Source organism: Manacus vitellinus, unplaced genomic scaffold (assembly GCF_001715985.3).
Source record: "Manacus vitellinus isolate BGI_N305 unplaced genomic scaffold, ASM171598v3 scaffold_1_pilon, whole genome shotgun sequence".
In the NCBI taxonomy this organism is placed as follows: Eukaryota; Metazoa; Chordata; class Aves; order Passeriformes; family Pipridae; genus Manacus; species Manacus vitellinus.
The window spans coordinates 39,059,844-39,070,855 of NW_021939396.1; the positions used below are offsets into that span (position 1 = coordinate 39,059,844).

The 11,012-nt window shown below is 35.2% G+C and overlaps 1 protein-coding gene across 2 annotated transcripts in view; it reads left to right on the forward strand.

Annotated features, from left to right (window-relative positions):
• Window positions 1–11,012, forward strand: part of TCEA1 (transcription elongation factor A1) — a 27,034-nt gene extending 16,022 nt beyond the window's left edge. Inside the window, exons 4-10 of one of the 2 annotated variants that reach the window (XM_029959401.1) lie at window positions 1,611–1,698; window positions 2,738–2,886; window positions 4,742–4,798; window positions 5,625–5,779; window positions 7,529–7,675; window positions 8,609–8,680; window positions 9,737–11,012. In XM_029959401.1, the coding sequence (XP_029815261.1) occupies window positions 1,611–1,698; window positions 2,738–2,886; window positions 4,742–4,798; window positions 5,625–5,779; window positions 7,529–7,675; window positions 8,609–8,680; window positions 9,737–9,745 (677 nt within the window). In that variant the 3' untranslated portion in view covers window positions 9,746–11,012. Of the gene's footprint in view, window positions 1–1,610; window positions 1,699–2,737; window positions 2,887–4,741; window positions 4,799–5,624; window positions 5,780–7,528; window positions 7,676–8,608; window positions 8,774–9,736 lie in introns of those variants that run through there. The other variant, XM_029959400.1, reaches the window with a different exon arrangement.

Consider the following 11,012-nt stretch of genomic DNA (forward strand, 5'->3'; position numbering starts at 1 on the left):
ACCTCCAAGCCGCCGGAAGGAAAGAGAACGAAGGCCTCTCCTCCTTTCTTCTTATAATCTGGCTTACGTAAAAATCGTAGGGAATACTGGGTAAATCTGGACCCTTCCTTGGTTACAAACTAGTCACCAAGGAAGGCCCAGGCCAAACCACCACAGCTTGTTAAAGACAATCAATCCAAGTGCGTCATCTACTGTGTTTAATTTTCCTTTTTTCCTTAAATGGAGAAATTTATCAAGGATTGAATTCAGTGTTACAAACAGTGGGTGAGCTCTTGAAGGCTGAGGAAATATTCTGAAGAAGGAGCTTTGTGTGTTTTGCTGGTTCCTATGCTATGTTGTAAAAACCATCTCTTTTTAGGTGCAGCTGGAGATGGGATAGTAGATGGGTGCCTCATCTCTGATCTCCTTTTATGATGATGATTCTTTAGCAAAGTGATATTTGATTGGGTAAATTCCCTAACTCAAAAAGTTAAGGAAAGTATCGAAATCATGTTCAGTTTAGTGTTCCTATTTAAAAACCAGTACAGAAATGTTCTACTCTAGGAAAATTAAAAAAAAAGCTCAGTTGTTTGAATGAGAGACCTGAATTTGTGTGTTATGTTATCACCAAGTTCTTCTGAGAAATGTGGGGATGGGGTTCTTCTGGAAATAAGGATACTTTTAGATGCTTAAACGAGAATTTGCATGCCTAGTTCAGGACATCTTTATGGGCAAGACTGAGCCTTAACAGATTTCCTTCCTTTTCTTGATCTGTTTTTAATTCTTTTTAAAGTTTGTAATATATGCTTATTGCAATAACACAGTCTATGAATTTAGAAGTGTAATTCTGGCTCTATAAGGGCTTGGAAAGAAGAATTCACAAAATCTGTCAGTGAGTGCTGCCAATCTCACTAGGCTTTCTCTGTAGGCAGTGGAGAGCCAGCCTTTCTAGAGAGCAAATCAAAGCAGGAGCTCAATTTAGCCACTCCGAAATCTTCTTTACAATAAAAGGATGTTTGTGTTCTTGCTACGCTAGAGTTAACTGTTGTGATTACCCTTCACAAAGACTTATGTCTTTATTCTTTATAAAGTCATGGTGAAACACAGCCTGTATGGGAAAGGCAAATTCAAATATATTTAAATGCTGAGGCAAATAATTTAAGAGCTATCACAGAAAATACTGTCTGTGTATCTGGAAAACTCCTTCAAAAATAGGAAAATGGTCTTTATATTTGGCAACCCTGCTAGCTTTCACAATATAGTTAAAAAGAATGGCAAGTATTTACTCCAGAGACTTGATGCAATAACTAAGAAGTTACTGTCTACCTACTGCAGCAGTGTTGGCAAAAATAAATCATAGAAGACTAAGTTTTCATCATGTCTTCACTGCCAGTTTAAGCAGATGCCGGACTTGACTCGAAGAATCTGAAGTGTTGTCATATTTTCAGTTTGCGGGGTTGGGAGGGTGTTGGAGAGTGGAAGGCTGTACTGTGAGAGAGGGTCGAAGCAGAGAGTGGGAGCTCATAGCATTTCCAGCTGGTTCAAGAGAAATCGTGAAAGGTATTTTACCACTGCTTAAAATTGGTTACTGTTTCGGGTAGAAGAGAGTTTCTCGTGTTTTGTATTTCCAGATGGACCTTCAACTGATAAAGAATCTGAAGAAAAGAAAAAGGAGCCTGCATCTTCCTCTCAAAACAGCCCTGAAGCCAGAGAAGAAAGGTGCTTAATTCTTTGTGACTGTTCAAATAATCTCACTAAGTATAAATTAGTGTTAAAGTATTTGGTCCAAATTTGTCATATTAGAGACAGCTACCATATTCTTTTCTGAAAGACATTAAGTTTTCTACAAGAAAGAGTGTGTTGGTAGAGGAATAAATTGTGCTGTTGTTGACATGAAAAAAAAAAGAAAACCGTAAGTCAAGATATGGCCAAACAAGTTTACTGTTTATTCCATCTGTCAAATGCTCCGTCCTCTCTCAGTACTAGCACTGAGCTCTGAGATCTGTAAAACAACTTTCAGTCTCAGCTTTGTGGTAATTGCATGTGCTGGACGTTTAGAATACTTACTTTGTCTGTTAACTTTTATGTTTAATAAACAATCTGCATTTTTTTTGGTAAACACAAAATATGTTAACATAAAAAGGAGACCATATTAATGTCACTGCAGGAGAGCTAAAGAACATTTACAAAAGAGTATTTGCAAGCTCGTTTCTTCTATACACTTCAGGTTTTAGTGAATCTGTTTTCAGCAGCCATTTTCAAACTGGAATTTAGCTTCTAACTATATGTCCAGATGGAAGCTGAAAACTCAGTTTACAGTTTGCAAAACTACATCAGTTGGGGAGGAAAGGGGTTGTGACCATGGTACCCCTTCAATACAGTAAACAGATTGAGCACAATGCATTTGCTGCGGAGTGCATGTTGGTGCAATGTGTCTTCACTGTTTTTTAAAGTTCTGTGGGAGGAAAAAAAAGATTTCATGTTAATGTAAAGAACTGAGAATTAAAGCTTGTATGCCACATAATGGAATGAAATACCTGCTGTGACTGTTGTGTGGAATACCCTGGTGAATAGTCTAAAGACACTTTATAGATTATATTGACTCCAGAGCTATAAATAGCTTTTAAAAGGTGGCCTGTGTTCTTATTTTGGAATGCCATCAAATGGATATAACAAAAGACCTGCATTTTGCCCAGAAACAAAGTCATTTGAAGAAGGGAAAAAACATTAAAATAGTTTTCTTTTTACCTTTTTTTAGCAGTTCAAGTAGCAATTCCAGCAGCAGGAAGGAGGAGGGTAGTGCTCCTTCAAATTCTTTCATCCCTTCTTTTCCCCGAGCTCCAAGCACTTCAGACTCTGTACGAGTGAAATGTAGAGAAATGCTCTCTGCAGCTCTCAGAACAGGAGGTGAGCTTTGTAGAATATGTTTTCAAGTTTATCTGTTTTCTTCTCTTCTATTTCTGTCTTTCCCGCTCTAATTTTCTCCTCCCCCGTAGGGTAGAATAAACCCTTTTTGTGTCTGTTCGTTTGTGTATATCCGTACGCCAGTTCTACCAGTTGCAAGTAGTGAGTAACCTTGGCAGCATGGAAATGTATCAAAATACATTTTTGTTGCTGGTAACATGGGACATTTTGTGGCTCAGTTCATCTGATAACTTTCTGACAGGGCAACTTCTTTTCAGGAAGGTTTTTGCCTCCTTTAATGCCTTATTTAAATATTTTTGCAGAAGCCACTATTTTTTTTGTAACTCAGTCTTTTTGACTGAGAGAGTACCACTATATACATGACTGCCTTTCTTAAACTAGACATCCTAGGGACTTTCAGATTTTGGTTTTTGAATGCTGCCTTTCTGTATTAATTTATTCTTGATGTTTCGTTGAGATACTTGGAATAGGAGAGTCTTGTATTGCTCTTCATGCCTTTTGGGCATCTGTAAATTCCTTGACTGTTTTGGTTTGAGTTTTTTTTTCACCTCTCATGTACACTTGAGTGTCTTTACACTGGCAAATTGAACGATATACTAGATAAGGAACAAACTGAAAGCTGGACTTCTCAGAATTACCTAATTTTTTTCTAGTGGGTCATGCTCTTCTACCAAACTTATGACTCAGCTCCTGTTTCTCTCTTCTTTGGGTGTAACTTGACCCAGTGTAAATAGGCTTCTGAATCATCCATGTTTACCCCTTTCACTCTCTTATTCTTTCTTTTAATTCGTATGAATTCAGATACAGACAACAATGAAAGCTGATTAAATACCATGAATTTGTGGTCCTCTGGATATGTGGGTTATAGACTTCTAAAGCAATTTATGACCAGAAAGTTGCATGTAGCATCTTAGTATTTATAATTCTATGTATTCTTAATTTTAGCTAGTTTTCCAAGAACCCTTTTTGATGTGTTGCTTTGTACAGCACATATAAACTGATGATCCATGGTCAAAAAATAAGGTTATTTTCTGGTTTTATGGCCTTCGGCATGAGATCTAAGGAGAAATGGTGTTTGAATTGCTCATTGAAGTACACCCATGTTGAAATGAGGGTAAAACACTGTATCTAATTTGCCCTTCAGCTATCATGGAAAGGCAGCTGTCTTTGTGAGTAAAGAGTTTTGGTCAGAAACAGTAAACAATTATCTTCAGAAATTGTGGTTCAAGTGTTGCATTGTCTTCAAGACTGCTGTGGTCCATCTCTTCTAATTTACATGTTTTATGACACATTTCTGCTTTGAACTTTTAAAAAAATCTAATAATACAGTTTCTGTTACTTAATTACTATGTTTCTAATAAAATCTTCCTCTTGCTTGCATGGAAAACATTTATTTGCTTATTCTTGTATTGTGTGGATTGAAACAATTGACTAAACACAATATAAAATGTTTCCTTTTTATAATAGTTTATTCTATGCACAGATATGCTGTGGAGATGGGTATTTGCCAAGCCTAAAAGAATGTTTTAAATTTTTCTGTATAGCAGGTTTTTTTTTTTCTACTCGTGTTTGTTACTGGATGTCAGAATTTTTGGTTTTGTGAAAGGTTTTTAATTTCTTTAAACTTCTGTTGTGCTTCATTTCACTTATTCTTGTTCTTCCAATTAGCAAGTTTTGAAAGGATAAGTATGCAGTAAATAAAACTTACCTACACAAAAGGAAGACTTACTGCAGGTGTCTCATAATTTGCTGAGCTTCAGAGTGCTGAATAGGCTCTCAGGGACAGAGAACACTGAGAATTTCAGTTTGCTAATATTTTAGTATTTGTTTTCCTCAGATGATTATATTGCTATTGGTGCTGATGAAGAAGAGCTGGGTTCTCAGATTGAAGAAGATATCCTTTGTTGTATATCTGTGTGCCCTAGAACAGGAATATTTTTTAAAAGTGCTGATAATTTTAAAATTAATTAACTTGATCTACATATTGAGTATTTGTAAATTTCATGTAAAACAAAAATAGCAAACTGTGTTCAACACATCAGTACATAAATTTAGTGTTTAAAAAAAGAGTCCAACTGAAATGATTTGCCTTAAGACATGTAGCAATGCATGTAGGTGAGTGTGTGTGTGGGGGGGTTTTCAGCTCAGTATGTTTTCCTTGCAGCAGCAATCTTATGTCTTTCTGAAGCTTTCTTACATAAAATGCTGGGCTCTTCTATGTTATTTAAAAACCTTTTCTTGTTAACAGTCTTTACCTTTTTCTAATGTCTTTATTTCTACAAGATTATTTCTAAATGAATTTTGAGTTTTTGAAAGGGAGGTTCTGATAGCAGTGTTTGAATAGTTCTAGAACAGAGGTCTGGCCTTCTTTTTTTCTTTAAAAAAAAAATGTCACTGATCTGTCATTGTTTGAATATTTGGTTTGGAAATTAATTAATTCTTAGTGTGAGGTCCAAGAACCTGGCCATAAGCTTATGGGTGACTTTTCACAATTTCAGTTGAGAGCCTCCTACCCAAAAATTCATGGTTCATGTGTTTAACTTGTGATTAGGCTTCAGAAGGACATGAAGTCTGCTGTGTTGAACAGGAAAGTGACTGTTGGTTGGGGACTTGATCAAAAGCGAAGAAGTACATTGCTTTAGAAAAGTTACCCCCCAAAATGAATCCTTTATAGTGCTCTGTTTTACTTGTTAATGTTTTGCTCCTTAAATACAAAGCACCTATTTTTCAAGAATTAAAAAACACTGATATGAAATACAAAAATAGAGTACGAAGTAGAATAGCAAATCTCAAGGATGCAAAGAACCCTAATCTAAGGAAAAATGTATTATGTGGAAACATTCCTCCTGACAAGTTTGCCAAAATGACAGCAGAGGTAAGTAAAACATAGTCTTGAACTATTTCCCCATTGGACTAACATCCTGGCTTGCATTGACTAGCCATAAAAGTAATTTATGTAAGCTGCCCACACTTCTGAAAGACTGTGGCTTGTTTGTGGCTTGCACAGCCTAAATTACAGGGCTTTGTTGAGGCAGAGGCCATGAAAGTGATGTGTGTTATTGGATCCTAAATGTCTGACTTTTGACTGTAAGTCAGCAGGCAGGTAAGCTGTTGCTATCTCGAAACATGGCATGTTTTTAAAAGGCCACATGATATACTGGTAATAGTGTTTTAAGTTTAGGAAGATGTAAATATGACTGGCTAGTGACTCCAAGCTGCTTATCAATTCCTGTTTCTGGATATTTGTTAGTCTGTCTTGCCATTTGTTTTTCACATGCTGACCTCTGCAGTTACACTCCTAGGCAAGGTATCGCTTTGTGAATTTAAGGATCTGTCCCCTCTTCTGTTGTCATTTGTAGTATTTATTTAAAACTTATATGTATCTTGTATGTATCAATCTTGAACATTTTGGACACTTGAATAAAATTTCCCATTCAGATCATCGTTGTCTTTGCAAATCAAAATAAATCTGGAAAGTCAAATGAAAAATTTGATTTTATGGGAGAGAAAAATGGAAGCATAGTTAACATCTTGTTTCAGTTTTGTAGTTCTGCTTCTATATGTTAGATTTTACCCCCCCAGATCAGGTACAAAGGAGACTGAAAGATATTAAATTTATGATCAACTAATGAAAATCGTGATTATTCCAAAAGAAAATTTTTTTGTGATGGTTTTTTTTGGTTGGTTGGTATTATTTTGCTGTAACTTTACATAAAGGTCAGGGCAAACAGACTGGTAAAAGAATGTATAAAAAAAAGGAAATTGTACCTTCAGTATGTGTTCTGGAGGGGTTTTTTTCCCCCACATGTTTTTGTATGGATGCACAAACATATATTTTGTGTTGTCCAGTGCCTGTTCTTTTTTCAATTAATGTCTTGAATTAAAATGTTAAAGGCTAAAAAACCCTTTAGTGTTAAGATTACTTCTGAAGTGAAACAGCATTAATACAAGATTTGCATTCCACATCTGTGTGGGATGTGGAGTAAAACTGTATTGAAGAAAAATGAAACAAATAGTTTTCTAGATTACTAGACATTGTGGAAATCCTACACACTAGAACTGTTTGAAAGGAAATAGAAAATTGGTGATTCTGAGCTCCTTGGTTAGTGTTTTGAAGCGAAGCATATATGATTTCTGGTTGCATATGTTAAATTATGGCTGTACTGTATTTTTCAGTACAAATATGCAAATAATCAAAATAGTGTAAATTTTTTCCTGTAATAGTCCTATGTAGGTCAATGAGATAATTATCCAAGGATCTAACCTAGGGAGAGGATCTTTTTTGCCCCTCTGGAGAACTTTAAAGTCCTCTCCCTTGTCTATCTTATATTAAATGCATTTGCATAGAAATGTTTCTAGATGTTTGACGTCGTAACTTTTACAGATTTTTTTTTTCCCCATCTGCGTTTAAAAAAAAGAACATTTTTAACTTTTTGTAGCTTCTGTGCTGTGAGATATCCCAACTGAATTCTTGTAAATTTAAAAATGTGTAGAAATTCAGTGCCTTTCAGTAGAGTTGTTGCTCATGGATTCTAAATAAAAAATGGTATTGGCTCGCACAGTTGTAACTTGTTTTAAAGCAAAAACTCTCTAGTGAACTCTGTCTGCTTTTTGACCTTAACAGGAAATGGCAAGTGATGAACTGAAAGAAATGCGCAAAAATCTGACCAAAGAAGCTATCAGAGAGCACCAGATGGCTAAAACAGGAGGTACCCAAACTGATCTGTTTACATGTGGCAAGTGCAAAAAGAAGAACTGTACATACACCCAGGTGCGTGGTTGTTCAGACTCTTCGTTTTCCTTTTTCAAAGCTTAAGTCCTGTATAAAGATTGTCAGAGAAAAAAAATTGGAATTACAAAATGAACTTTTAACAAAATGCTGACAAATTACAAAATGTGAAGGTAGGTGGATGCACTTAGGTGTGCTTACATATAAAGAGTGTGTGTTGTATTTATTTGCCAAAGATTTTATGTAAACCCTAGCTGAGTATCTGTACAGGCTGGAGCTTCAGTTTCTTTGCAATGCTGAGTTTTTGCTAACTCTTTTTATCACATCTTACTAATATGTTTTTGTGTGGAGGAGAGATAACATACTGGTTTTAACGTGCGTAAACTTTTTTGTACTGAAGGACTAAACAGAAGAAAATTATATATATTTATTATATCTATATATTATTATATAGATATTTATTGTACCATTCGACTAACCCTAGGCCCTGATTTACAGTCTTTCCTACAACTGCACGAAGAAGGGCTTTAATTTGTTAAACGGTGCTTCAGGGAATGTAATTTTCATCTTAGTATCAACTGCATTTATAATTTAATTTTGTGTATCAGATGCTTTAAGTAGAAAGTTGTTTTTCAATCGTGAGACTTTTAAGCCTTTACATTGGTAAATATATGTAAAGCTGTACTGAACATGTAGCCTTCTGTAGTGCAGAATCTTTTCCTAGAAATAAGTGCACGGTTTCAACGCCAAAATTGGTATTTTAGTGCTACTAAATCTGTCAAAATCTAAGTTTATGATGGCTTTATAGTTAGAAAAAAAACCAGTTTCAATTGTTGAGTAAAGTTCACTTGTATTTTGATCGAAATTTGCTTCCTTAATATTAAACTTTAATTTAAACACATACATGAACACGCACTAACAAAAATTGAAGATACTAATTTTCTTTTTCCACTCTGTCTCTTGCCTTTGCCAAAGGTTCAAACCCGCAGTGCTGATGAACCCATGACAACATTTGTTGTCTGTAATGAATGTGGAAACAGATGGAAGGTAAGACTGTTAGATTGCTCTGCATATTTGATAGCAGGCAGCCAGGCTCTGTGGTTAATTTTGGTTTACAGTAAATGAGACAAATGACTTTCTGTTGACTTTTAGTTATTTCTTAGCCCATTAATGATATTCCACGTTAATATTGCAAAATACCTTTGAATTAAAAATGTATTTTTGACTGAAGTTGTGAGATCACACAAGTAAGGCAGTTGCAAATGGGGAGAGAAGTCAGGATGTTGACCTAGTCCTTGCAACATTTGCCATACAAAGTAGTGACAAGTTAGTCAGTCACTGTGTTAGTTTTCTCTTTCTTCGCCCAAAGATGATCTAACTGGTTTTAATCTCCGCATTGATGAGTGGAATAGGCCTTTTTAGACTTTTTGTTGTTATCATTGTCTCCATTTTTTGCTACTCTGACAAGAGGAGGGGGGATAATAAAGAGAACTGACTGCTACTATATTCCGGTGTCATCATAAGTGTAGGGCAGTGATAACTTGATTTAATTTTTTTTAAGTTCAGGAAATGGGAATTTAAAAAGCTTCTGAGGATCACTGGTAGTCCAGTAAAGTGGAGAAACATTGAAATGAAGGCCTGTAATATTTACAATTTAAGATGTGATAGCATGCAATGGGAAGCATGATACCCTCATTCTGTTATTTTTCTGTGTTAAGAATGCTGCAGCTCTGCAGAGCCATGGCACAGCATACTTTTAAGATTGCCACATAAAAAAATACTTTATGCATCTTGTTTTATATATCTTATTACCGAATATTGTTCAAATCTGTATTCCAAGATATCCAAATAATATGTAAAGCTTAGAAATTGTTTAATGCAGTACCTGGAAAAATTCATTTGTCCTTAAAACCTTCTATAATGTGGCAGTTAGAGAAGTGTCCGTATACAGATACCTGAGTGAAGGAACGGTTACGATCTGAGCAAATGCTGTAACTAGTAATTTCCATATCCTAAGTATGGTGTCGTATGTCTGTTTCTTCTTGCAAAGATGTAGAACTAAGCTGTACAAAGATCTCATAAAAAATTCTTTTCTTTTGACAGTTCTGTTAGAAGAAGAAATTGTCAAGACATCTGGACCAGTATGAAAGAGGATTTTGTAATTAGCTTTAAAAACTAGGCTAAGCTTTTAGCTTCCTGCAAATAAGAGGGGGTTTTGGTTTCCTTTCTCTTTTTTTTTTTTTTCTTTAAAGCAGCATACATGCCTGAAGTTAGCCTTTGTTTTGACACAACCATCATTTCCTTAAATGCCTTCCTATAGCTGATAGTCAGTAGGGCCAGGTTGCTCAATTGTATGGTGAATTTTAAAATATTTTTTCATTTTTATAAGTAAGTTGACATTAAACTTTTACCAATTAAATATTTTGGTAATTGTCTTGGGTTTTTTTCTAACTATGTGAATAATGTACTGTATTTTTTGTGTTCTGAAATATACACGCTCCTCCCATGTGTATTTTACCTTTCCACATTTGTTCAGTTGTAAGAATGGAATTTCTTTCTTGCTGCTGTGTTCACTAGCTTTGCAAAGAGAAAAGATATATCAGTTCCTCATTACATAAATTCCGTTGTTAGCTAAACCACAATTCAGTTAACTCTCTAGCTTGTGTGTACTGTTTCTGGACTAGGACTAAATTTGGGTCATAGGTTTGAAAATTTATTAGTGGATATGATGACCTCTTTTGCAGTGGTTCGTTAAGCTTGTTTATATAACCAATATATTTTATTGCCCAAAGCATGTATTTTACATTCTTTCAGTAGGTTTTATTTCCAGGAATGCCTTAAAATAGTTAAATCTGGTTTGAGTATTCAGTCTTGCTTAATGTGCTCGACAACCAAATTGGGTTTAGACTTTGTAAATGAGCAGAGGCATTGTGTTGTGGGCTGCCCTAATAACACCAGCTAACCAATTCATTACATTATAAACTGGCTGGGGAGGTAATACTATATTCCCTTCATATAAATGACATTGATTTTGTTCTTGAACTGAATTTTGAATTATAGGGTATCTGATGTCAATCAGAGACATGCAGGTGGAAATAAATTATTGAAGTTACGGTCTTTTCCATATGTGGAATGGTATAAATACTGCTTTTTTAGAGTTTGGTTTTCAACAGTGCACATGCTTAGAAGTATTTTCAAGTGTGCTTTCAAGGAAAAACATGACAACATGACTTTAAGTACTAATTTTATATTATTTAATTTATAGAAGCCTGGGGCTTGAGGAGATCTATTCTGGCAACGTATTAAGTATTCATGGGGGGTTGGGAAGAGTATTTGCGGTTGCTGGAGAATAAATTCCATGACTGTAAAGGAAAAACAA